The sequence below is a fragment of the Alternaria hordeiaustralica genome (genome assembly GCF_023758085.1).
Source record: "Alternaria hordeiaustralica strain BMP 2776 chromosome Unknown scaffold_2, whole genome shotgun sequence".
In the NCBI taxonomy this organism is placed as follows: domain Eukaryota; kingdom Fungi; phylum Ascomycota; class Dothideomycetes; order Pleosporales; family Pleosporaceae; genus Alternaria; species Alternaria hordeiaustralica.
Window position 1 is genome coordinate 997,989 of NW_026056774.1, and position 26,442 is coordinate 1,024,430.

The 26,442-nt window shown below is 53.5% G+C and overlaps 9 protein-coding genes across 9 annotated transcripts; 6 read left to right on the top strand and 3 right to left on the bottom strand.

The window, feature by feature from the left end:
- Nucleotides 1-1,024: 1,024 nt before the first annotated feature.
- On the top strand, nucleotides 1,025-2,099 carry J4E84_001799 (uncharacterized protein; the record flags this gene model as incomplete). The annotated part of the gene is made up of 4 exons (XM_049384429.1): nucleotides 1,025-1,317; nucleotides 1,365-1,748; nucleotides 1,800-2,003; nucleotides 2,093-2,099. The coding sequence occupies 4 exons, from the start codon at nucleotides 1,025-1,027 to the stop codon at nucleotides 2,097-2,099; spliced, it is 888 nt and encodes a 295-aa protein (XP_049247785.1).
- A 1,357-nt stretch (nucleotides 2,100-3,456) lies between these two features.
- J4E84_001800 (uncharacterized protein) lies at nucleotides 3,457-4,466 on the top strand (the record flags this gene model as incomplete). Its single annotated transcript, XM_049384430.1, has 3 exons — nucleotides 3,457-3,603; nucleotides 3,657-4,299; nucleotides 4,354-4,466. The coding sequence occupies 3 exons, from the start codon at nucleotides 3,457-3,459 to the stop codon at nucleotides 4,464-4,466; spliced, it is 903 nt and encodes a 300-aa protein (XP_049247786.1).
- A 3,510-nt stretch (nucleotides 4,467-7,976) lies between these two features.
- Nucleotides 7,977-10,707, bottom strand: J4E84_001801 (uncharacterized protein; the record flags this gene model as incomplete). Its single annotated transcript, XM_049384431.1, has 5 exons — nucleotides 7,977-9,183; nucleotides 9,237-10,125; nucleotides 10,188-10,376; nucleotides 10,458-10,576; nucleotides 10,634-10,707. 5 exons carry the CDS (start codon nucleotides 10,705-10,707, stop codon nucleotides 7,977-7,979), a joined length of 2,478 nt encoding a protein of 825 aa, XP_049247787.1.
- Nucleotides 10,708-11,838: 1,131 nt separating this feature from the next.
- On the bottom strand, nucleotides 11,839-13,821 carry GUF1 (Translation factor guf1 mitochondrial; the record flags this gene model as incomplete). The annotated part of the gene is made up of 1 exon (XM_049384432.1): nucleotides 11,839-13,821. One exon carries the CDS (start codon nucleotides 13,819-13,821, stop codon nucleotides 11,839-11,841), a length of 1,983 nt encoding a protein of 660 aa, XP_049247788.1.
- Nucleotides 13,822-14,160: 339 nt separating this feature from the next.
- On the top strand, nucleotides 14,161-15,222 carry J4E84_001803 (uncharacterized protein; the record flags this gene model as incomplete). Its single annotated transcript, XM_049384433.1, has 8 exons — nucleotides 14,161-14,286; nucleotides 14,334-14,359; nucleotides 14,414-14,452; nucleotides 14,502-14,530; nucleotides 14,579-14,724; nucleotides 14,772-14,845; nucleotides 14,894-15,160; nucleotides 15,210-15,222. The coding sequence occupies 8 exons, from the start codon at nucleotides 14,161-14,163 to the stop codon at nucleotides 15,220-15,222; spliced, it is 720 nt and encodes a 239-aa protein (XP_049247789.1).
- Nucleotides 15,223-16,802: 1,580 nt separating this feature from the next.
- Nucleotides 16,803-18,979, top strand: J4E84_001804 (uncharacterized protein; the record flags this gene model as incomplete). Its single annotated transcript, XM_049384434.1, has 5 exons — nucleotides 16,803-17,075; nucleotides 17,129-17,671; nucleotides 17,718-17,991; nucleotides 18,040-18,826; nucleotides 18,883-18,979. 5 exons carry the CDS (start codon nucleotides 16,803-16,805, stop codon nucleotides 18,977-18,979), a joined length of 1,974 nt encoding a protein of 657 aa, XP_049247790.1.
- Nucleotides 18,980-19,071: 92 nt separating this feature from the next.
- On the top strand, nucleotides 19,072-19,695 carry J4E84_001805 (uncharacterized protein; the record flags this gene model as incomplete). Its single annotated transcript, XM_049384435.1, has 2 exons — nucleotides 19,072-19,192; nucleotides 19,241-19,695. 2 exons carry the CDS (start codon nucleotides 19,072-19,074, stop codon nucleotides 19,693-19,695), a joined length of 576 nt encoding a protein of 191 aa, XP_049247791.1.
- A 212-nt stretch (nucleotides 19,696-19,907) lies between these two features.
- On the bottom strand, nucleotides 19,908-21,338 carry J4E84_001806 (uncharacterized protein; the record flags this gene model as incomplete). Its single annotated transcript, XM_049384436.1, has 1 exon — nucleotides 19,908-21,338. The coding sequence occupies one exon, from the start codon at nucleotides 21,336-21,338 to the stop codon at nucleotides 19,908-19,910; it is 1,431 nt and encodes a 476-aa protein (XP_049247792.1).
- Nucleotides 21,339-25,153: 3,815 nt separating this feature from the next.
- On the top strand, nucleotides 25,154-25,916 carry J4E84_001807 (uncharacterized protein; the record flags this gene model as incomplete). The annotated part of the gene is made up of 2 exons (XM_049384437.1): nucleotides 25,154-25,847; nucleotides 25,891-25,916. The coding sequence occupies 2 exons, from the start codon at nucleotides 25,154-25,156 to the stop codon at nucleotides 25,914-25,916; spliced, it is 720 nt and encodes a 239-aa protein (XP_049247793.1).
- Nucleotides 25,917-26,442: the final 526 nt, after the last annotated feature.

The window sequence follows — 26,442 nt, forward strand, 5'->3', positions numbered from 1 at the left end:
AACGCGACACGACCGCAGGCGAGTTTGCAGCCGATGACCCCTACGATACTATTTCGTGTCAGCATCGTGAAGCTGATTGGACTACGCAGTTTCTGTCCTATCATCCTGGATCAAGTTGCAATATCACAGCGTGACAGTCGATATCCGAACGATAAGAAGGCCGCGGCAGCTGGAGGCGTCCTCATAGCTGGATCGCGACCTTTGTGAAGAAGTAAACGTGTCGCAAGCTGTTCGAGTTTCTTGCAACCCGCTAGGGTGCATTCTCTCCTTGTTTTGTCGAGCCTCAGCCGATGCGAAGAAGAGCTGATATAAAGGTCGCGGTCAGGTTGTCGCGAACGCGGCGTCTCCAGCCCCTTCCCACAACAACGGATGTCGTTCTGTGTGCGTTCGCGCTTGCCAGACTACTGCACTAAGCAGCAATAGAAAATCGTAAACGAGATCAAGAATATCTAGACGCGACGAAGATATCCAAGATATGCTCAGCTTGGGATGAATGAGTGTTGAAGCTGAAGCTGAAGCTGATCGGCATTTTGCCAAGCTGGCTGACGTCATCACGGTATTCTTCTCCTTCCCTCCTCTAGACGCAGACATCCCACTTCGCTTTCGCAAACATTGGCCCGGTCCCGAAGCTACCAGGCTCAGATATGTACTACGCGATGCTATGCCTTCCCGAGACCTCGCGCGCCTCGTCACGTGAGCAACCTCGGAAGCCACCGTTTAATGTAGGATCTGTGATCAGTAAACCCAATACCGAGCCTCGGGTCGCCTCACAATCAGCCAATCAGAACTGCGCACTCCTTTACAGCTCAGCTCTTCTTCACTTCATGGCAGTTTCGTAGGGGATGCGAGTAACTCAATATGGCAGACTTGGTAGTGCGCCGCGCTTGCTCTCGGCCGTAACTCTGAACGTGTGCGGGGACAAGCGCCGGGTATATACAGCACATATCCTCTCGTTGTGAAGTATAGCGGAGGATATCCCTGGTGCCTTCCACAGCACCCTGACTTAACTCACCATACTCCTAGCATGAACCACGATTGCCAGAATGGACATGCGACATTGATCCATGAGACCGAGGCTGTCATTGCTGGAAACAACGGAGAAAAGCCCGACCCTGAACATCAATCTCCATGCCAACCCGCCAAATTCGAGGATGAACGACGCTGTAGTGAACGGCCGGCTAGCGAAGATGGATCGTTCACCAGCCCCGTCGACCCGATGAACTGGGATGGTCCGGACGACCCTGAGAACCCGCACAACTGGTCTACATGGAAGTTGGCTTATCATACGATGATACCAGCCCTCTTTGGATTCACTGTGTAAGTCGCAAGACAGCGCGTAACACCAGGAAGTACTGACGGTTCAGCACCTTTGGAACTTCAGTGTATACACCCGCGCTCGCAGACGTCATGCGTGACTTCGACGTATCGCGCACGGCTGCGCTCATCGGCATAACGCTTTACACGCTCGGCCTCGCGTTCGGTCCAATCGTCACTGCACCACTCAGCGAAAGGAAAGGCCGAAAAGCTGTCTACCTGGTGTTCTTCCCCATATTCATGCTGTTTACTCTCGGCGCCGGCTTCTCGAAAACATACGCGGGCCTGGTCGTGTGCCGATTCTTCGCAGGATTGTTTGGAAGTCCAGCACTTGCTGTTGGTGCTGGAACGAATGCCGATTTGTTTCCACCGCATAAGCGCGCCTTGGCTACGAGTTTCTACTTGATGGCTCCTTTCGCTGGGCCGTCCATTGGGTGCGTATCGTCCAGCGTCTGTTGCTCTATTAGATGTTGACGTAATGACAGACCCGTGGTTGGAGGATTCGTGGCGCAGTACAAGACTTGGCAGTGGACACAATGGTCCATTCTTTTCCTTGCGGTGGCTGTGTATGCCACATCTATACCAATGGATGAGACTTACAAGCCAATCATCTTGAAGAAGCGAGCGAAGAAGAACGGACTGCAAAAGAAACAAGAAAATGGAGATATCAAGCGTGAGATCGTTCTGAGGTTCATTCGGCCCCTTCACATGCTCTCAACAGAGGTATGGTTGCAAACCCCCGTGCATCTTTGTCCATGCTTGAGCTAAATATGCACAGCCTGTAGTGTTCTTCGTCTCGCTCTACACAGGTTTCGCATTTGCGGTGCTGTTTCTCTTCTTTGCAGCTTTCCCTTACGTTTTCTCACGTCCGCCATACTCCTTTACGCCGTCTCAGTCTGGGCTCACATTTATTCCCATCAGTATTGGCGTGTTTGTTGGAGGTATGACTACCATTGTCGTAGACCGCATGATCTACATGAAAAAACATCAGCAGGCCACCTTGAAAGGCAACCCGAACGCTGACCCGGAACATCGATTATATAGCGCAATGCTTGGTAGTTGGGGTATGGTCATTGGTCTCTTCTGGTTTGGCTGGTGTGCTGATAAGGGCGTTCATTGGGCTCCCACTGTGGTGGGAGTTATACCTTTTGCATGGGGCAATATCTGTGTTTTCGTAAGTTGCGAAGGTCGAGTTCATGTTCAATTAGCACTGACAGCCTGATCTCTAGACCTCTTCTGCGCTCTATCTTGCGGATGTATACGGTGCGATGAACGGCGCGTCAGCTATAGCGGCGAATGGAATCGTCAGGTACACGCTTGGGGCTGTCTTTCCCCTCTTTACCGTGCAGAGTACGTCATCAAACATGGAACCAGCCGATGGCAATATCTGGAGCGCTGCACAAGCTAACATCTAACTCAGTGTATGATGCTCTCGGGATCGGCTGGGCAACATCTCTCCTTGGCTTCCTGTGTCTGGTTATGGTACCTATACCATTTGTGTTCTTCAAATTCGGGCCAGTTATCCGCGCGAAAAGCAGATTTCCAGTCGCCATGTAGAATGCATGCTTTGCGATGGTACTCGTTCCAACATGTAAATGAAGGCGGAACGGTGACCGTGAAGGAATGTGGACGGGATTGGACGCGCATCTAGGGCAATGCTGTAAAGCTTCGCAAAGCGATTTGAAAGGTACTGGAGAGCGAATGAAGTCTGATGATGCGTCAGTATACTAAAGACATGCTCGTGCAATGAGGAACATACTGGCGCCTTCGCAGACTTAGAAAGCAAATGATCACGCGTCAAGTAGGGGGGATTCTAGCGCGGGACCCGAGTCATGCTTTGAAATACAATTCGGGGTCGGCCTTCGCTTCGCATCTGCTGCTTGTAAATCGGTCCCTGGCTCGCATCACAGCTGAGATAATACAGTTTGCACGTTGCTCGATAGTGCCTGGTAGTGCGTTGCACAAGGCTGATGCCGCAAGTACTTGAGGCTGTAGATGGTCGCTGCTGCACACATAATCGCAACAACAACAACAACAACAGTCCAAATCCCTACGCTTTGCACTTTTCAATCACTCGAATATCTTTTCCTCTTACCACTTTCTCTGCCGCTATTTCTCGAACGCAACCTCTTCATTCTCACCATGGACCCCAACGCCTTCACGACCCCGTTCCAGCTCACCAAGTCGCTCAAGCGCGATGTGTACCCGGCCATCGACCCCAAGAACCCCACTCTCAGCGCCAAGGGCAAGACCATCCTGGTCACGGGCGCTACAGGCGGTTTAGGAGGCGTAAGACGGTCTGTCGTCGATCGCGCGAGATGGATGCTGACGCCAACGAATAGGAAGTGGCACGTGCCTGGGCTATAGCCGGCGCCAAGGGCATCGTGCTTGTCGGTCGCAACAAAGGTCTGTTGGCAGAGCCCGCCAGCGCCATCGCCTCCCTCAGCCCCGAGACCAAGGTCCTCAGTGCCACCGCCGACCTGACCAACGAGGCCGAAGTCCAGGACCTGTTCAAGAAGACGACCGATGCCTTTGGCATCGTTGACGTCGTGGTCCATGCCGCCGGTAGTATGGTGGGCGGACCTGTCGGCGACCTCGAACCCAGCGCTTGGTTCAGCGACTACGAGGTGAACGTCAAGGGCTCGTATATTCTCGCATACTACTACCTCAAGGCCGTTGAGTCCGGTACGCTCATCTTGCTGAACACGCTCGGCTCGTCCTTCACAGTTCCCGGCATGAGCGCCTACTCGGGCAGCAAGATGGCGCTGCTCAAGTTGGCCGAGTACCTGGACGCTGAGAAGCCTAATCTTCGCGTCTTCACCGTGCACCCTGGTATCGTCGCAGCGACTGAGTCAAAGCGCGGTATGGTCGTCGACCAGCTCACGCCGTTTGCGCACGACAAGGGCATCCAGACGGGTGGCTTATCGCTGTACCTTGCGCAGCCCAAGGCCGACTACCTCAAGGGCTCATTCCTCAGCGTCAACTGTACGTATCTCATTCTATACCAACTCTTTATCTACGACTGCTGATATTTTCCAGGGGATGTCGACGAGATGGAGGCGCATAAGCAGGAGATCACCGAGCAGAAGCTGCTCAAGCTTGGATTTCTGAACGCAAAGCTCGGTCCGGAGGGTCATCCGTGGTCCGCGTGACTTGAGGACTACAAGCCCGACGCGACTGATCGAAAGGTGGAGAGAGGTAGGAACAAGGAAGTGTTCGTGTAGTCAGGAACAGAGTGGTGCGTTTGCGAGCCGATCGATCGCGGGTCGGGTATGCTAGAGCGGTTCGCGCTTTGTAAGGGATGCTGGGTCATCGTGGGATGGCGACACATGATTTTCGGGGCAGTTCTCCAACATCGCTTAGATCACAGGTACCAGGCATATTGATACGGTTGCCATGTAGAAGTTCTGTCTGCGGTGATGGCCATGACGCTGTACGAGCTAAGATCCACTATGCTTACCTAATAAGTGGGCCCCGCTTCCGCCCCAACCTCCTTCCCTCCTGCCTTTGGGCGTCGCCTCAATCACCACAACAGCTCTACGTCCCCTCAAGCATCCCATGCCGTGAGGCTTTCTTCCCAGCCCCATGCCTGACGCATGATGTCGTATCGATCAGCAGTCCGAAAACGGAACCACCAAGCTGCCTTCTACGAGATACAAAAAACGCATGGACCGCGTACGACCTCGCGACACCCATGAGAGGCACTTCGAATCGAGGTCCTTCGTGCAGAAGTACAGGTCCCTGTGCTACTCGCTTTGACGCGAAGGTGTGACCTTATGACGTCGATCATCGAAGGTTCAGCACGCATCCGCTATTGAACAACATCAACGGCAGTCTCGATTTATCAAACCTCTTTCCGTTTGAGACATGCTTTTGTTGTTGCTGCACTGTCGAAATGCCGGGAAAAAATCTCGCAGCTCGCTATTATACGGCCCGTCGACGCGTGTTCGATTTATGTGCGCTGTGGTAACGCTGTATCCTCCCCTGTGTTGTACACTGTCATCAAGTCGTGCCATCAGGGTTCGTTTGAGGCTTACAAGTCGGCATTGATGCTTTAGCAAGCGCTATCTTTAGTTCGGTAAATTTTCCCGAGCTCCAACAGCCACGTTCACGGCCATGTTGCCGCCACGCTGCAGGTCACAGCAGCATCAGGTTTTGACTTCGCCTCAGAGCTTCTCGCGGCGCGAACGTTACATTTCCTCTTCTTTTTCATCAAGTCGCTCCATCGATCTCTTCGCTAGCGGATAGCAGCATCGTAACGTGGACCGGTGACGCCGGACCAGAGATAAACGGGGGGTCAGGGATCAGTAACTCGAGTCTACATTTCGTGTGATCATCATCACTTACGATACCCCCTCTATATTGCAAGGCTTAGTCACCGCGGTGACTTGTACGCGCTTGTTTTACAAAAGTACTGTCAACGCGTTGTGGCATCATTACGTCGGTGTCGATCCAAAAGCAGATTCTTCATGTCATGTGCACGTTTTCAATGCGCTCACCCAGATTCGGTTGCAAGCATACCAGATTTCAACTGCGTAAGCGTGCATTTTGTGCCCTGCGTTCACCCGGCGTCGCGCAAAGAACCAGGACAAAGGTTCCAAGGACCTCGTACCCGAGACATGCTTTGTCGGGTGGCATGTGCGAAATATGGCCTGACATTGGAACGATTCCTATGTTGTACAGAGCTCTTGACGGTGATGATATGAGCTATCATGGCTAGCCGAGCAGAGGGTGGTTCTCTCTCCTCCGACTAGTCTCATGACTGTGACGACTCGGTCATCTTCCGATGAGGGAAGACGTGGTTGTCTAGTTTCCACGAATTTAGTGCGGACTCCCTGATGCGTATTCCACAACCCAACGAGTCGGCCACAGCATTAGCTGTGGAACAGTGTTGACACTTGCGACCTTCTGACGCAACGGCGCTGTCTTCAAAGATATATCGGAGCACCCAGGTGCTGATTGGATCGCAAAAGAAAAGAAGCGGTGAAACTTAGCGTAGTTCTGATTGCCGTCTGCGGCATTTCCTGGTAGACGGAACGACTACCGCACTAAGGATGTGTCGCTTCATCTGCTTATCGGGAATGCGATCAGTACCTGGGCGTTCGTGGAACGTGAAGATATGAGACGTACACTACGTGTCCAGGGACCGGTCCGTCAACGTCCTGCTGGGTCAGGGGGGAGACTGTTCCGCGTACTCACCGCTGGATCGGGAAGGTTGGTATGCAGGCATTGCTCAAGTCGTTTGCGATATCTAGGAACCACACGCCGCCATAGAAGAGACAACATGCCGACACATGATCGGTGCGGCAGATTATTGAACTTGCATTCACCGGTTTGAGTCCAACCTTAGCTTGAGTTGAGGCTATTGTTACAACGCAGCGATGGTCACCTCAGATGCGTCAAAGGCACGAGTATGATTGGCGGAACAAGAGCCTGCTATCCGACGCGTGTCTACTGGCTGACCCCTGGCATTTCTTCATCACGATCACGATAGACCGGGCTCCCTCCAAGGCCGGTGAGTGCAACCCCAGAAATGACGACTACAGCATCATACGCTCCCAACAGCCATTCGCTTTGACGATAGTCACGCAGCTTCTCTTATCTAGTTCCCTGAAACGTCGCGCGAGTGCCAGCGCGACAGGCTGTTGCAATGTTCGCCAAAGACTGTGACGAATAGTAAGCATGCACATTGTCGACACGGCATCGAAGCAGATACGATATCATTGCAACCGTATATAACAGACATTAAGTCACGATGCCTCGTTCCAATGGTCCTCTCGCCGCATCGATCTGCTTCATCAAACTCTCCTGGCTCAACTTTGCATCTCATTGCTACCTCAAATCACTTCTCGCAAAATATTTGAACATTCGTTGCACTCCACGATGTCAACTACAATGCCATACAGCCCAAATCAGATCTCAACGGCTAGTCTGAGCCCGCCGTCGTGCTTTTCAGACCATCCTCAAGCCGTGATTACGTCCACCTGTCCCCTATGTAAAGGGCGTCCCCAAGGGTACAGTCTATGCATGCACTCTCAATCGAGAGGCATAATGACAGTCGAGATTGCTGACTTCAGGATAGTCATCGCGGACCCGACTGCACGACATGCGGTGCTCAAGGCTTCGTACAGAAGAACTGCGACCAGTGCCTACGCTATCGAAATGCGCTTCGGATGAAAGTTCAGACTGTATAAGCATGACTGGTCTTCGATCACACGAGCACCACCCGCCCGTAGAAACCGCTCAGTCACAAAACCCGCACGCTCATCTTCTTGGCACCGATGACGAAGAATTCTTGCAAACATCAGGTATCCTGGCATACTTACTCTTTCCCCCCAACTGACTTTTCACCACACTCGTTCAAACCTCTTCAAATCATCCTTATCTTGAACCAAGGTCAAAGACCTCCTGTTGATGAAGAGATTACGAGTACACAAACTTAACGAAGTAAATGAAATCCACACCTTCCCACCAAGATGATACACTCTTCAAGTGATTGTGACAATTACCAGTTGCCATCAATGATTACACGATAAGGTTGTTATGTATTTATTACAAGGCGAGTTTCAATAGCTAGTAGCCGAAGGTTACAAAAGAAATTATTCATGGTCCAATACCACAAGACAAACCGAGATAGTTGTAGCAGGTCACCAGATCGCCTCTTATCGTGCATACCCAGCGTCCCTGGCCGAGTACCTCCTCGAACTCCCCACGCTCTCTGGTCTTACGGGCCCAGCACTAAGTTGCCTCACTCTCCCCTCAACAACCTCATACACACCATCGGGGAGGTACGTCTCCCGCTCGCTCTCCGTCCTCACAACACCGCTTCTTCCTCTACCGCGTTCTTCGCCGCCGAGCATACCGGGGTAGTCAACGCTGTCTCTACCAACCACGGGCTCGAAGCCATGGTCAGCAAATTGTTGCTGAAGCGACGAATGAGATGCCGCTCTCCGAGGTTGCTGTCGTTGCTGCTGTTGTTGGTCGAGTAGATCAGGGTTCACGAAGCGGTTAAGCGCATTGTTCGATATGCTTCTGTTGGAGACGCGGGATTCCGGGCGGCCGCGGGTCTCCCTTGCCTCTACTGCGCTACCGGGTCTGCTTGAAGATCTGCTGCGTGTGGAGACGGGCGCGGGTGTAAGATTTTCTGTCCACCATTCTGGGCGTACGGAGTGGAGGGAGTCTGTTGAGGTGCTGCGTGTGTGGCGGTGGTGTGGCATGGTTGGTTGATGCGTTTCCGCAGATCGGTTGTAGAGACCAAAGACGGGTGGTGGTGGTTGGGACCGGCTTGCGCGACTAGCTATGCTGCTGGCGCTGCTGTTGCGCTTCTGTAGCTTGCGTCGTGGGCGATTTGTGCTGGTGATGGTCGTCGTCATGGTCGTTGTTGGGCTTGATGGTGGGGAAAGGTGCAGGCGAGGGTCCACGGGTGACTCTTCTGATCTCTTTCGTCCACGAGGGATGGTAGGTGCGGCTGTCTCGCCAGAGTCTGGGCTTTCGCCGTTACTCCAGGGTCGCTTCTCGGTGTGGCCGCTGTTCGTGTTGCTTCCACTGCCACTGTCACGACTGAGGACGCTTTCGACGAGTCTCTTGTGCCACGAGCTGTTTCCGTAGTTGAAATTGAGTCGCTTCTCCGGGTCCTTCTTTCCGAACCAGAGAGGCTCGCTTTGAGAAAAGCCAACGGCGGTGAGCCAAGGGTTGCCGGGCGCATCGTGCGCAAGCTGGAAGATGACATCGACCTCCTCGAGCGAGCGGAAGGCGGTTTCAGGGTAGAAGAAGTAAACCAAGGGGATGATGGCGAAGTTTGTGACGGCGAAGATGATCCATGTACGATAGGAAATGCGCTGGAATGCGATCGGGGTGATGAAGACGATACTGTTTCAATGTTAGTCGCGCAGCTAATGCGATGGACCCGGATTGTGACTTACACAAAGTTGAGCAACCAGTTGGCACTCGTCGAAAGACCGTTAGCAGGCCCTCGAATCCGAAGTGGCACGATTTCGACTTGGTACAACCAAGCCATACCCTGCCATCCAATAGCGAAGAAGACGGAGAAGATGAACAAGAACACAGTGCTGGCGATCCTTCCAGCCTGCATATTGCGCTCGGACCACAGGTACTGTAGAATAGTGATGAGTATCATGCATACTGACATGCCCGAAGCACCAAACATCATCAGTGAGCGACGACCCCAGAAGCGATCAATACCGACAACGACGATGAATGAGGCAAGGAAGTAGACGGTCGCTGAGCAGGATGCCAGGAGACGAGCCAACCATCCCTCGAAGGACATGCGTGTCAGGAAGATCCACGAAAGATACTGCAAGACCAGGTTGATACCAGTGCCCTGTTGGAAGACTTGCACGAAGTACGCCAACACAACACGATGGAATCCTCGGCGCTCCTTGTTTGAGAACAGGCCAGCGCTCGACCCTTGTGCCATGATCAAGATGGCGTCCTTGATTTGTAGGAACTCGTCTTTCGTCTCGAAGCTGTCGGGCTCATCATCGTTCAACGCCGCGAGCACAGTGAGCGCCTCTTGTTCGCGTCCAGTAAGGATGAGCCATCGCGGCGATTCGGGAAGCACGAAGAGCATTGCGATGGCGGGGAGCGCGAACATGATCTGTAGAGCGATAGGGACGCGCCATGATGCCGACGAACTAGTGAGGTATGCGAAGCCGAAGACGAACCAGTACGAGAGCGCGATACCGGCGGAGACAAACGCTCCTGCGCTGATCATGAGAATGGTTCCTTTGCGGTGCGACTTGACGCATTCTGCCTGGTATGCGGGGGCCGTGGAAGTGGTGAAGCCATTGCCTATGTTGCAGCGTCAGTTTTCGTGTCCGGAGTTCTGTCCTACAAGATGTCAAAGAGCTTACCGAAACCAGCGATCGCGCGACCGACGATGAACTGCGGAAAGCTGTAGGAAGACGTCTGAATGATTTCGCCAATCACCCAAAAGGTAAGACCGAGGATGAGTGTGCGCCGACGACCTAGCAGGTCACCAACGAAGATTGTCGCGATGGCTGAGACGATACAGCCCAGGTGCCATGTTCCGACCGTAAGACCTATTGATGTCAGTCAGGACCCTGCATGCTCCAGTACCAATCTGAGGCCTTGATGCGCCCATAAGACTTGGTTCGACGTACCTGTGACCCACGCATTGTGGAACGAACTCTGGTTGACAATGTCAACCTGAGGGAATCTGTCCAAGAACTGCTGGACAGTCAAGAGACCGCCCATAACACCCTGGGCATAACCGAAACATCTTTGACCGATTAGTCCTTGAATAATCTACGCGACACACACGGATGGGGTAACTCACAAAAAGCAAAGCCCACACGTGATGCTAATGGCGCTCGCTAGACTGCGACCTCTGAGGCCCAAGAATCTCGCCATCTTGATGAAGCCTCGACAAGTCACGCAGGGGAGCAGAAGATTGAAAAGACCGTCCTGCGGGCTGTCAAGTGCGAGGAACAACCCAAACTCATACCAACGCAGGCATTGCAGCCCGCAGCGGCACGTCTCTTAGATTTGAGATTTGCCCATGTTGCCCGCCCGTCCAGGCGTCCTGGTCTGGCCATCAGCCTAACGTCATGCCCGCAGGATCGTCGCAAGCGTGCCGTTCGGAGGTTCATGGCATCCTTGATGTCAACATGGTCGGCTAGACTCTGCAGAGATTAGCGAGCGTTGTCAAGATGCGCTACATGCCGCTACACATCAAGATACAGCCCACGACCTGTCAGTCGAAGTGTAAATATCCCAGTATCAGCTGAGTCTGGAGAAGGTTCGCTTCGTAGGTTTAATTGTGCTTGAATAAAGGCTGTCGACGCCCTGCCAATGTCTCTTTCAGTTTCGACACGTAGAAAAGTTGGCCCTCGGGCAAACGTCATGTCGGCGCACTTCCCCAAGCGTACCGTCCGAAGCATTATGCAACCCAGGGTCGAGTATCGCGACACCAAGCTGGAGACGGCTTAGCCATAGATCCAAGCCGCACTAGAGATCGTTGCTGTCAGGTACGCGAGCTGTAACGCAAGCCGAGTGGTTCTTGGAAAAGGCCGACACGCGCGATCTCGATGGCTGGCTGATGTCATCGACCTGTTAGCGCCGATCAGCTGAAAGATCGAGCACGTTGAGACACTGCACGGACTTCGCAGACCACCAGTTGTTCGGCATCGAGATGACTCGTTACTAGCCGAAACGGCTGAGCGCGGTGAACCGTTGTATTGTTGCTATTGTTGGGTGATATCGGATGGGATGACCAGCGAATCAACGCTTCCAAGGCTGATAGGGGGACGGGAGGAAGAATCGAGGCATGTTGCAGGTCAAATGTCAGAGCGCTCAATGGTGATGCATGTCCAGCACTGTACTGTGCTATCGCGACTTATGCACATGGTTAAGAATCACCGGACATGCCGTCCTAACGAACGAGCGGACGGGCTTGGCCAACGGCGAGTTCTGCCGTGTGTTCGCACCCGGGGGTTTAGCGCTGGGGTACGCGACGAAGAGCGGATAAGATGATTGATTTTTTTACTTGGCCAAGAACTTCTGGAACGCTTCCTGCTCGATAACGACACTTCCTACCGACCTCAGCTTCTTTCTGCCCTCCTTCTGTTTCTCGAGGAGCTTGCGCCGTCTGCTGAGATCACTAGCATGGAGCTTGGCGAGGACATCCTTGCGGTACGGCTTGATGGTAGCTCGCGCCACGATTCTCCTGCCGGCTGCAGCCTGTATGATGACCTCAAACATTTGTCGCTCGACATGCTCCTTGAACTTTTCGACCCATATGCGGCCCACCCTATCAACTTGCGATGTGTGCAGCACGCGCGACACGGCATCGACTGGGGAGCCGTTGACAAGTAGGTTGAGCTTGATGATGGACGACCTGCGGAAGCCTGCGTCTTCGTAGTCAAGAGAGGCGTAACCTTTGGTAGAGCCTTTGAGTTTGCCGAAGAAATCATCAACAAGATGCGACAGCGGGATGTCGTACTTCAGGATGACTTGGGTGGCGGTGAAGAAGGTAAGCTCTTTCTGCTCGCCGCGATTGGCCTCGCAAAGCTTGATGACCTCACCAAGATATTCGTCAGGCATTGTGATGGTCGCAGATACGTATGGCTCATGGACTTCCTGCACTCTGAAATGCGCTTGGTCTTGATCCGGAAACTCATTGGGGTTGGTGATGATGGACTCGGTGCCGTCTTTCCAAATGACTTTGAAGGGTACGGAGGGCGGTGTAATGATGATGTTGGCACCGTGTTCCTGACGCAAGCGGTCCTCGAAGACGGAGCAATGCAGTGTACCCAAGAAGCCCAAGCGCCAGCCAGCCCCCAAAGCATCGGACGACTCCTTCTGCAATGTAACGCTGCGGTCGTTGAGGATGATCTGCTGGATGCTGTCTTCGAGATGCTCGTGGAGGTCCTGGTCTGTGGGGAAGGCGGAGACGAAGACCATGCTCTTGGGCTCTTCAAAGCCTGGATATGGCTCTACCAGCTTCTCAGATCCGATGGTGGTGTAGGTGTCGCCGACCTTGGCCTCTTGGGAGCGCTTCATGCCAGGGTTGAAGTAGATGTAGCCCACCTGCCCAGCCTTGAGCACCGTCTGCGGCGTCTGATCGGGGTACATGATGCCGACCTCGCCCACGATGTACTTAAGCTTAGTTGCGAAGGAGCGTATGGTGTCCCCAGGCCGCACCTGCCCGTCGAATATGCGCACCAGCAGGATGACGCCCTTGTACACATCGTACCACGAATCGACGAGGAGCATGCGGAGAGGCTTCTTCAGATCGCCGACTGGGGCGGGTATCTTGTCGACGACGGTAGGAAGGAGGGCAGCGACGTTGAGGCCGGTCTTGGCTGAGACGAGTACGGCGTCTTTGGGGTCGAGCTCGAAGGTTTCGTGCATCTGCTCAAGCACCCGCGGCGAGTCGGCGTGGGGGAGGTCGACCTTATTCAGCACGGGGACCAGCGTGAGGCCTTGGGCGAAGGCGAGGTAGAAGTTGGCGACTGTCTGCGCCTGCACGCCCTGGCTGGCATCCACGAGCAGCAGGGCCCCTCCACAGCTGGCATAACTCCGCGACACCTCGGCCCTGAAGTCGACGTGGCCGGGCGTATCTACCAGATGCAGCAGGTAGTCCTGCCCCTCGTGATTGTATATCATACTGCATGTCTGTGCCTTGACGGTGATGCCGCGCTCCCTCTCCACGTCGAGCTTGTCGAGGAACTGCTTCTGGCCGCCGGGCTGGATGGTGCCCGTGATCTCCAGCAGGCGGTCCGAGAGGGTCGACTTGCCATGGTCGACGTGGGCGACGATGCAGAAATTGCGGTAGCGGTCGATGGGGATGTCGGCGATGCGCTTCTCGAGCTCTGACTGGGGGCGGAAGGCCTGCGCATAGCTTCTGGCGAGGGGCGGCAGGCGCTCAAGCAGGCGTGAGGTGCGCGGGAAGCCATTGCAGCGGGCCGAGGGCGTCCGCCAGCCGTGCAGAAGGCTGCTCGCAGTTCGCACGCATGATCGCATGAGTGGGCATGAGGTCGGATCCGTGCCTGCCTCTCGTCGCTCGGGCGGTGGTGTCGACGACTTTTTTGATCCATCTTATCTTATCGGCGGCAGGCGGTTCCTGCATCTGCACCCCGACCCACTACCAGACCTCCCATCCGCCAATTCAGTACCCCGCAAGCATACTAGGCCTGACTCTGATATCCGGTGACACTCGGTCGTCGATTGCGCTCTCTTTGAACAGCCTTGCTGCGCTGTCTCGTTGCTTCCTGTTCCGCCGGGTCACGCTGGTCGCAGTTACCCTATAAACAAACCCCGTAAACAACACACCGCCAACCCTCACCGCGCGCCACTGCTGCAATGTCTCAACCCAAGACCTCTTCCAAATCCAAATCCTCAAAAGGCGAATCCAAGTCTTCAAAGAGCGATTCCTCCAAGGTGCACAAGCTTGCGCTCAAGGGCTCTTCGAAACTCGTCAATGAGTTTGTAAGTCGGTCAGACCAAGCAACGCATCCTACGCTTACCCCAATTAGTTCGAGTATTCCGTAAACACCATCCTGTAAGCATGATGAGCGCATTGTAGCCTATGACCTAGGTGACTTACTCTGCTCAGGTTCCAAAGAGGCGTGTACCCCGCCGAGGACTTCACCGCGTAAGCCTGTACTACACCTCGACCCCAACCAGCCATTAACAAGATGCAGCGTGAAGAAATATGGTTTGACTATGATGGGTACGTGACCTGCCAGTCCTGCCATCAGCCACACTCTAACCTTTCCAGTGACTGCCGATGACCAAGTCAAGGCCTACATCAAGAAGATCATGGGCCAGCTGAAGGAGTGGATGTACGGGGGCAAGATCTCAAAGCTTGTCATCGTCATCACGAGCAAAGAAACTGGAGAGCATGTTGAACGCTGGCAATTCGACGTAAGTCACATGAACTATACCAAACCCCAGTGTCTGACATCATCAAGGTCCAAATCTACGGAAAGAGCGCCAAGGCGAAATCTTCCAAGAAGACGGCAGACCAAGAGAACTCCGTTCCAGAGTGAGCGAGAACGGCCAGCCATCTTGAACACATGCTGATAACTCTCAGTGCCAGCGAGGCATCAGAAGACAAGACCGAGGCTGAAATCCAGGCCGAGATCCAGTCTGTCTTCAGGCAGATCACCGCCTCCGTGACTTTCTTACCCATGCTGGACGGAAACTGTACCTTCAACGTTCTTGTCTATGCCGACGCGGACTCTGAAGTGCCTCTCGAGTGGGGTGACAGTGACGCCAAGGAGATCAAGAATGGGGAGAAGGTGCAGCTGCGCAGCTTCAGCACAAGCAACCATCGTGTGGACACACTAGTGAGCTACAGGTGAGTGACTTCATGCACTGCTTGTGGAAGCGATATACTAATTCTCTAGACTTGCCGATTAAAATCCGCCGTGTTTGAGATCCCAAACTCCCCATTTCCTTTCCAATTTTACATCTTGTCGACTTTTCGCCCAGGCGCATGGAGTACGTGGGTCGCACCATATTCCAGGATTCGATGACTAAACTTGCGGCATTTTCCAAAGTCTTCTACGCGACGGAGTTCACACACCAATGAAAATCATGCAACTGTCTTCCATTTTGTCCAGCAGTAAACGTATCCGTTAAGGGTCACGTGTCTGGGCCAAAGACCAGAGCTCTTCTGGCGCTGCTGGGCCCGTCGCAATCTTTGTGGCGAGGCGGTGATCTTGTGGTCGCTATGGCTTTACAGGCTCGTACACAATCTCTTTTCGTTCTCTTTCGGTCCATGCTTGTATCGGTGGTGCGACATCGTTGGCAATGCGAACGCAGCGACGCGGATTCGTCACGCGTGGGTCCTCGCTAAAGAACCGTTGATCTTTCCAACCTCACTTTGTCTAATCGTCTAGGTCTGCGGTAATCTTGGTAATAAGACACGATTGTTGCGTAGCAATGACGGGCTTTACGGTTTTCTCGATGCGCGTGGTCTAAAGCGCGCAAAGCTGGCCCGCTGTTAAGCTATAGGCGCCCCACCTCAGTGGCAACACAAAGGACGCCTGGCCTCCCAAGACCATATTTCATGTAAGAAGATGGGATTTTCTTTTGGATGCGCGGACCTCCCGTTCGCGTATCGTTACCCACAAGCTATGTTCAGCATCGCGTCATCTCACACACACACAGAAACGCTGTCGCGTCTTTCCTAAACGATCTGCCAGGCAGTTCCGACATATTCACAGGGCTTAGGGGTATCTGGCACTTGTACACACTGCCGAGCCATTGGCTAAAACAGCCCCAAAGCTACAAACACTCTCAAGTTGGTACGGTTCCAATGTCACTGATGATAGCGCATCTTATCTCCATGAGCAACCTCGTTACATGTCCGAGTGTTGTATCTACTGGCTGTGGAGGCAAGAAAGAGCATGCGGTAGCGCTCATGTAACAGAGCACAGACGCGATTTCCACCACGACCCAACAAGACTACTTTTATCTGGGGTTCCGTGGCACCATGAAGCTCCAAGTCCACCTTATCCTGCATGGCTCACCCAAGACAACTTCAATACAGGTTAGGCGTACCAGTACCAATTGCCTATCGCCACACTACACTGTTTTCATACTGAACTCGTGCAGTTGTGGCTGCTGGTAATCGCTTATAGTAGTGTGGGTACTTCTCCCACCGCACGTACACCTAGAAAAAGTGTGCACTTTTTAAATATCAGGCTGAGTATCTCTTCACCTCGCTGCCCGCTTGGTGTTACCGTCTTCTCAGTCGTTACCTAACATCCGTGTGCACCTTTGTTCTTCGTCGTTCAGACGCACATCGCACAAACCTTCTCCACCCTGGCTTCATATGAGAAGACGCAGAAATGAGGTTACCCGGCATTTTCAGAAAAGGAGACAATGTCTCTCGACCGCATAACGACACTCCTGGGAGCGAGGAACTTCCCCCCCAAAATCCTCTGGCGCCAACACCCCGAGCTGGCGACGAGTCACCGGCTAGCTTCACACCTATGCAGCTTGGCCCAGCTAGCGCTCATTCCGGCGGGGCTCCCAGCATCCACGGCAGCGACAGTACCGTGCGCACAGATGCTCTTGTCGACGTCAAGGCTGAGCTCCTGGCCAACTGGCTCCACACCAAGCAGGAGGAGCGGGTATGGACCTTTGGATCAGCTGGCGAAGGTGTCTTCATGAAGAAGTCAAGGGGACGCTATTCCTGCGCTCCCGATGCGCTTCGTACCGACGGTACAGGTCTCATTGAAGCTGTTACCGAGTTGAACGTCCGAGTGAGTCTAACAACGCCAAACACCCGCACGGCATTGTCACTAATACTTTGCAGTGCGCTATGACCGTCAACACCAGGGCCATCCAGTACATTCTTGAGCGATGCAATACCCAGTATGTGCAAATTCAGAGCGGCCTTCGCTTGCAAATCGTTCCCGATTTTGAAGCTTTGCCACACTGTCAGAGGGGTCAGTCCGCTGCTTTCATCGCCTCACGAGGCATGCTGGTAGTGTGGCAGGATGACCCAAAGTTGACGCTCGAACGCGCTGAGTTCATCATCAATTGTATGATGAGGATGATGTGTGGAGCTGAATACGGCTATGATGCGCACGACTTGGAGTTGGAGAAGTCAGGGAAGAACCCCGCAAATGACATGGAAGATTACGACGACTCGCGCGATTCTAGAGAAGCCAATGGTGAGGAGGCCCGAGACATGAAGATGTGGCAAGCTGCCTACTGCGGAATGTCCATTCTTCTCCTGACGGTAGCGATCGGATCCGGGTACAGGCAGATCGCGATCGAAGAGTTCCAAGCCCCAAAGCACTGGCTTCGTCTGCTCTTCCTCATTTGCTTGCCCGCGCAAGTCTGGCTATCATTGGTAAGCCATATGTCTCACTCTATGATTTCGCTTCTGACTTTACTAGTTCTTCTTCCAAGCGCTGGTTGGTAACTTTGCCCAAATCATTGGCCCCACCGATCAGATGAAAGAGAACAGCCGCTACTACTCCGGCAAAGCCCCCAGGCGCCTCAACTGTGATACCTTTAACGGCCCGCTTCCACATGTAACCATCCAGATGCCCGTTTACAAGGAGGGTTTACGCAGTGTCATTGAGCCCACCATTCGGTCGCTCAAGCAAGCCATCTCTACCTACGAGCTTCAGGGAGGAAGTGCCAATATCTTCGTCAACGACGACGGAAGTAAGTGCTGCGCCAGTGCGTAATGTAAGCCCCACTGACGTTTCCCAGTGCAGGTTCTCGGAGCCGAGGAATCCAGGGAGCGCCAAGAATTTTACGACGAGCATGGCATTGGCTGGGTGGCGCGCCCAAGGCATGATCCCACGGGCGAGCACGGACCGGATCCGTTCGTCTTTGTCCGCCCCGGAAAATTCAAGAAGGCATCCAACATGAACTACGCCCTAAGAATCAGCTGCAGGGTTGAAGAGGTTATGGCACAACATGAACGTGGAGAGAACTGGAGCCAGCTGGACGAGACTGACCTCTACAGGGAAGTCTTGGAATCTGTCAGGGCTGAACACGAGGGCAGGGCTTGGGTTGATGGTAACATCCGCATTGGCGACCACATTCTCCTCGTCGATTCCGACACCCGTGTGCCTAAGGACTGCCTGCTCGAGGCCGTCAGCGAAATGGAGCAGGGTCAGGAAGTGGCCATCCTACAGTACTCTTCCGGAGTCATGAACGTCACCAACAGCTTCTTCGAAAACGGCATCACTTTCTTCACCAACATGATCTACACCATGATCCGATTTGCTGTCGCTGGTGGGGACGTCGCGCCTTTTGTCGGCCACAACGCTATCCTGAGATGGGAGGCACTTCAGAAGGTGGCTTACGAGGTCACAGAAGATGGCCACACGTTCGACAAATTCTGGTCCGAGGAGACGGTGTCTGAGGACTTTGATATGAGTCTGCGGCTGCAGAGTGCTGGTTACATCATTCGATTGGCCTCATACCAGGGTGATGGCTTCAAGGAGGGTGTATCGCTTACCGTATACGATGAGCTTGCCCGTTGGGAGAAGTATGCTTGCCCTTTCCAACGTCTCTCTCTTACGGCTGCTAACTCACAATCTCTAGGTATGCATATGGCTGCAACGAACTCATCTTCAACCCTTTGATCTACTGGTTCACCCGAGGTCCTTTCACCAAGCTCTTCCGCACCTTCATCTTGTAAGTAGATCTTCAGAGATCGTGTCGTCTTATCTGTCCGTCAACTAATTCGATGATATCAGTTCCAACATGCCTCTCGCATCTAAAGTCACCATCATGGCTTACATCGGTACCTACTACGCTCTCGGCTGCTCATGGGCTCTCACCATGCTCAATTACTTCTTAATCGGTTTCTTCAACGGATGGCTAGACCATTACTACATCAACTCCTTCCGCGGTAAGCATCACGTTATTGTTCGTCTCGCGCATCACTAACACCCATCAGTCTATTTCGCCATCATCATCGTCTTCAGTGTCCTCGGTAACATCGCTCTCGCCGTCCTCCGCTACCGCATCGGCGAGGGTTCCTTTTTCGGCGGCCTCTGGACAAACATCAAATGGATCCCTCTCCTCAGCATCTTCCTCGGCGGCATCTCTCTACACGTCTCGCAGGCTCTCCTCGCGCATTTCGTCAGCTGGCCTCTTGAGTGGGGTTCCACTTCCAAGGAAACCGAACAAGTCAGTTTCTTCGTCGCCATCAGCAGGGTGCTGAGGAAGTTCAAGTGGAGCTTCATGTTCTGCATTGGTATGACTGCGATCATGATTACCATGGCTTTTGCTCTGCAAGAGGACTGGAGGATCAAGGAGCTCATCGCCGTTTGGCCTATGGGCACTGTGGTTGTCTTCCACTTTTTGTTGCCAATTGTGCTCAACCCCCAGTTGATGACTTTTACTTGGTAAGGGCCGTTGGTGTTCGTCCACGTTCTGGGTTGAGGGGGAAGGATGGAAGGAAATAATAATCTGCCTATTGGTACTAATACTTGGGGTGTGTTGGACTTTTCCGTATATGAGAGTACGACGTGGTCATCACCTGAAACAATAAAACACTAAAATCAACCTTGCCTTGTCCCTGAATGCGTGGTCTTTCTTGAGCAATGTTAAGGCCTTCCACTTCACCCACACCAAGTGACAAACTTCTCGACAACAAACTCGTCTAGTCCCCACTTTCCGTTCTGTCGCCCAAATCCACTGCCTTTGACGCCGCCTTGGCTTCCAGTCGGCGATGTGTACACTGAGATGCTGTTGGCATGAACTTGGCCATATTCCAGCTCCCGCGACATCTTCATGAACCGAGCCATATCGCGCGTCCAGACCGTAGCGTTGAGACCATATGCTGAGCGATTTGCCAATGCGATAGCTTCTTCATCTGAAGAAACGACGTAAAGCGAAGCGGAAGGGCCGAACGTCTCTTCATCGATAATCCGAGATGAAGGCGAGGGGTTGACGACAATTGTAGGCTTGAGCGCAAGCCCACTCCCAGAAGAAGCAGCTTCAACACCACCAACAAGAACCTCATCGCCCTTCTCCTGCGCATCCCTTGTAACATCCTCAGCATGCCGCGCAATAACCTCCGACACCGCGGTTCCAGCCGGCCCCTCCATCCCTTTCATAGCTTCCACCAGCAACGCCTTAAACCTCTCCGCCACCGCCTCCATCACAATAATCCTCTCAGTACTGAAGCAAATCTGCCCATGGTTCAACACAGCACCCATCCCGCACTGCTTCGCCGCCTCCTGCAAATTCGCATCTTCAAGCACAATCGCCGGGCACTTCCCGCCTAGTTCCATCAACACGGGCTTGAGATACTTCGCCGCGATGCCCATGATCTTCTTCCCCACCTCCGCGCTGCCGATAAATTCAATCTTGCGAATCGCATCATGCGCTATCAACGTCTCTGTCACCTCAGCCGCATCTTCCCGCCCACATTGAATTTGGTTCAACACGCCATCTGGACAGCTACTCTCAGCGAAAGCTTGCGTAATGAGTCCGTGGGTTTGGGGACACAGTTCACTCGCTTTGAAGACTACGGTGCAGCCAACTGCTATGGCACTTGCTATTCCTCTCGTAGCAAGAACGAGTGCGGCGTTCCAGGGTGCGATACACAAGACCGGGCCGATGGGTTCTTTGAACACAAAACCCTGGGTGTTGGGCTTTTCAGTTGGGGGAATAACGCCTGTCACACTGCTTATCTGCGCGGCGATTTCGTTGAGGTACGAGATGGAGAGGTTGACGTTTGTACGCGCCCAGGCTTCTGTGCAGGATGTTTCTGCGATTTGCGCGGTGATGAGCGTAGAGGCATTGTCGGCGTAGTAGGTGGCTACGCTTTGGAGGAGGTTGCGACGGGTTGTGTGGGAGGTGGAGCGCCAGGATTTGAAAGCGGAGAAGGAGGATGTGGCGGCTTGGGTTGCTTCGGTAGTGGAGGCGGAGGAAGCGTGGTGGATGGTTTTGGAGGTGCTGGCCTGGGTCACGGGAATGGTGGTTCGCGTGTGGATGGGCTTGTTGTCGATCCAGAGGGGGACTGTGGATTCCGTGGTTGAGGCCATGGTGGATGAATCGCGATATTTCAAGCTTCACTGCTCTTGGGTTCCCTAGCAATTGAATATATGAAGATATGTTGGGGTATGCCCGCGGGAATGCGTCTCACAGGAGTATTGGCATCATCAATCAGTGCAAGGCGAACATTACGTCATCGCGAAGCCGAGTCGATCATTCTTCGGCAGATGTCGCAGCACTGCGCAAGACACACATTGCTTCGATTCGAACGTCGCGTGAGCCGCTCGAGCCAGGTGCGACACTCGTAATCTATCGCGACGGCTGTTTCCTCGCGGTCATCTTCTGCTGTTGCCGTGGAAAGGCTGCACAGGTGGTGAAAGGAGCGGCTGCGGCTGCGGGTGGCTGGTAGGCTGGCAGCCCTGGGCGCTTCGGAGATATGCACCCAGCTAAGCTCAAGCACCGTCTTCATTTCCTGCACCAACGCCCCTGGAATCGTCCATGGACTTGGGGGCGATGTGTACCTACTCAAATCTACCTACGGCATCCCGAAGTCCCTTATTTGAGAGACAGCATTTGCGAAGCCATACAATCATGCGGGCCGGCCCCCAATAGCCTCCTTGATAGCATCGTGAACCGAAGCCAACCTGAAATAGTCAACAATACAGTTTCGCTCAAGCCACGTTTCCTTGGCTGCCCCTGCATGTGTTGTGGTCTACACCGTTAATAGACATGTTGCAGCGCGTCTCTCCGCCGTATCTATCCTTTTCGCAGAACCCGAGGTTTATTATGCTTTGTTGATAGGCATCAATTGTCATGGCCCATGGCTCCGCCGCAGCGCCATACCATTCGTTACCTATACCTCCAAGCTCGAAGTGCATACGCGTTCTCGATGTCGATGGAGCGTCGACTGAAGCAGCCGCTGTAGTCGGTCATCTCCGCATCGTGGATCTAGAGACCTCTCCCGACTTTACCGCCATCTCTTACGTCTGGGGCTCACCGAAAGACAATCGAACTATTACATGCAACGGCGTGGACATCGTCGTCTCTGTCAATGGCTATTCAGCGCTACAGCACCTACGCACGCGATTTGGCGCTTTTACGATATGGATTGATGCGATCTGCATCGACCAGAAGAACACGAAGGAAAAGGAACACCAGATTCCGCTGATGGGAGATGTATACTCGCGAGCAGCAACTGTGTACGTGTGGCTCGGCGAAGGTAACGAGAAAACCGATCGCGCAATTGAATATATGGAAACCGCTGGCTTCTTGGACTACTTCCAGGCGTTGGGTGGTGATACCAAAACCCCCGGAGCTGATTATGGGCGCCCATTTCTCGCAGCCTTTTCTGCTACTATAGCACGTTGGAGCTTGACAAGGCACCCTTTCGTGTTTCATGGTAAGCGTCATAACCTCGAACTCGTATCTACGCTGACTTGAGAAGATTCTGTCGGAACATGGCGAGGCCCGCTGAGTCCTTACATACTGCGATTGTTCAACAGAGAAACAAAATACGCAACCGAAGCGGACCTTTTGGATCTGCTACAGCGGACTTGGATCAGTAGACTCTGGACCTACCAAGAGATCCTTCTCGCCTCCAACCCGATTATAGTTTGCGGCAGCACTCATATCTGCTGGGACAGATTCGCAATCAGTCTGGTCTTTTTGGCTACTGCGAGCCCTCGTCTCGGGTCTTACATGTGCCCTTGGAAGAGAGTTGCTATGAGTAGGCAAGACATGAATCCGGAGTGCACAACTTCAGATCCTGCGCGCGACTCCTCTTTGGAAGTCTATGCAGAATTTTCGAGACGCATGTGTCGACTTCACCGCCTAACCGATCGAGCAACTTTCTACTTCCTCGGGTTATTACTCGTTTTCCTGCTCTGGTCCGCCTTGCTTGGTTCCGGTCCTCATGAGCGCAAAGTAATTCTGGCCGTTTCGTTGACAGCCGTCTTCATCATTCTCGTGATGATGGTACGCCTGGTCTTATTATCATCCCCGCGCGTTTTGTACCGCAATGGAGAACGCCAAACCAACGTGAACGATCTCATTGACGGTGTTTACACCCGAGATGCTGCAGTGTCCAAAGACATGGCCTTTGGCCTTTGGGCTATCTTGCAACGTCGCACCCGGCATCCTCTTCCCCAGGTAGATTATGGAGAATCCAAGGAAGCGATCTACTTTTCGTTCTCTCGGCTTCTGGTCCAGATAACAGGGTCACCCCATCTAGTCCTGATCGCTGCAATGAACAACATGAAGGGGCAGCCGTCTTGGGTACCGGATTGGACGCCCAATGAATACCGAGAGAACAAATGGGGTGATATCGAAAGACTCATTCGCTCTAATCACGTCACCAGCGGTGAGAAGAGCTCGTGTCCGTTCGGCACCAGCAAACATTGCGATTTTGGTGATGTTGACCGGACACGAGTTCTTGCTACCCCTGGTGAAGTTGCAGACGACAAGGATCGCCAAAATCTAGGCAATATACGTATCTCTATGGTGGGCGATCATGCGATATCAATCCATGGCCGTCGACAAGGCGTAGTCGTTGCAACCTTCGACTTCTGCAAGACTCAGTCGACATACCAGCAGGCCGAATATCGTAAACACATTCACAATCTGGGACGACTGCTTCAGATTCTCGAGACAACGAACATGAACTTACCATTCTATGGACACATCGGCACTTTCGCTCAATTCGACTGTTGGGAACGCTTCATATGCAGACACAGACGCAAGGAGGTCCCAGCGCTTTTATCCCTTTTGCGAGATGGCTCGAGTTGGGGAACTTCAAAGGCCACAGAACTTGATTTACTCAGAACCCATATCGCCGTGTGCAATGCTCTAGCAGACGACTCAACAATACTGTTCCAGGGGTCCAACCCGGGACCGCTCGGACGTGCCAGCATAGGCGAGTGTCGACGAAATGTCAAGCCAGGTGATCTCATTATCCGATGTCCAGGTGTCGAGATACCGATAATTGTCCGCCCCTGTTCTGATGGTAGGAACGGCGTTCAAATTAAGAGCATCGCGTTTTCTCCTCAATGGTCGAATCAAACGAAGTTTCGCGAGCGACTGCGTCATATGTGCTCAAGGAAGTTGCAGGCTAGCGAACCTGAGCTTGAAGAGTTTCACGTGTATTAGAGCTTTGTTGGCTGTTTACGGAAAAAGCTTGCATTATGCGAGTTGTACTCAGCGTCAAAGAAGATACACCCTCAATTTGAGACATATATCTGACAAGTGCTCTGAAGACTTCACCGATCAACCAGGATTAGCAATATCGACAAGGTGTTGTTCAGGTATTAACAGCATTGTGTGCGAATGTTAACAGCGCATTCATCAAATCAGTGGATCTGAGATTGAGATGAGGCATTGGAGGTTGTGGCCGTGTGCTGTTTCGCGATTGGTCCGAATTAGGCAACTCCACAAAAGCCGTCGATTGCGGGTGTCTAGTAAGTTACCACGCGCCTTCTGAACGCAGCTGCGCCCAACACCAACTTTGTCACCACACCGTCCCTCTCCACACCCATCTGAACAATCACTATAATCTGGTACAAGAGAAGTGCTTTGCAAGCCTGCGCCTAATACGGAAGATTACAAACACACATTGATTATAGATCAACGTCGTCGCTGGATCCTGCGGCAACATTCCCGTCGACTTCCGCCCTTCTGCGCAGCCATGCGCCCTCGCCCATCGCGCGAGGGCTGAGCCGCGAAGATTGTAGAACGCCTCATGATGACATAGCCAGGGGGCTTCATGGTCACTTGGGACTGCTATAATGATGGCTAACCTCTGAATAACTTACACAGCTAGGCCTTCCGTCTGCAGGTCGCTCCAGGAGCCCTCCGCCTCGAAACTGTCAGGATGAAGCAGAAGACGCTCGAATGGGCTGGCCATCCCGCCAACTGGTGTACAACCTGCATGGGCGAGTTGCCAGAAACACACGAGGACCTGCCTTTCGGCTTCCTCACCCTCCCTTCCGAACCTGCGATGAATGCCGCTGGCCGGACTTCAGACCACCCCTTCAAAGACCTCCGCTCAGCCCGTCGCGTACGCCAACGATCGAAGAAGTACCCCGAGCGCATCTACAGCGGTAACAAGCGTCGTCGCAATGACCGATACCGTCTCGCACGAGAGAACCAGCTTCGGCACGAGTACAAGCAGGCAGACATTCGAGAATGGGAGAACGACTGCTACGACAGATGGGCGCATGAAGTAGACATGGAGCATATGGATGACATAGAGGCATACGAACTCTTCGGCAAGAACGCCCATCTCTTCGAAGGGACAGCCTCCGGAGACATCACAGCGGGCGAGGACTTTGGCACCTGGGCCCGGCGTCGCATCGCAGAGATGCAGCGCGTCAAAGAACACCGTATACACACCTACGGCGAACCCACGAGCCCCGCGCCGCTGGCCATCCTCCCACACACCATGCGCGACACCAGGCGACCCGGTCGTGTCAGCGCCACCATACCCACCGCGGCGTTTGCCAAACCCCACGAAACAACCCTCCCCACCACCCTCTCCGAGATCCGCGCCCACGCCACACTAGCCTGTATCCTCACACTTCCACAAATCCTCAAACAACGCTGCTGTAGCCGCAACGAACCCGCTCTACCCGTGATACCAGGCTTCTGGTGGTGGGGCGAGTATACCTGGCAGTGGCATAGGAACTTGTCTGGGTGTTGGTTCCTTGGCTGCGGATATGAATGCTCGGAGGTGGGTGGGGGGACTTGTACGTGTTCGTGTTGGTGCACTTTGGATCGGGAGTGTGCTTGTGCGGAGTTTGGGGTGGGGACGGAGTGGGAGGTTGCGGCGCCGGAGGAGGTGCAGAGGTGTAGTCTTGTTGAGTGGGCTAGCGGGGAGTTGAGGGGGAGGATGGAGGCGGATGAGGATTTGAGGCGGATGCAGCGAGAGGGAGTTGAAGAAGAGAAGCTGGACGAGTATGATCAGGGCTGGGACAGCGATCTCAGTGACTGGGGTGATGACTCGCAAGATGGATATGTGATACTGGGAGAAGAGCAGGATGGAAGTGAGACGTGGAGTCTTGTTAGTGGAGTAGATGAGGATTGCTCTGATGATCACGACATTGAACGCGTTGGTCAAACAGCATAGGGTACCATACCAGCCGTGCAAATGCATCTTGGTGA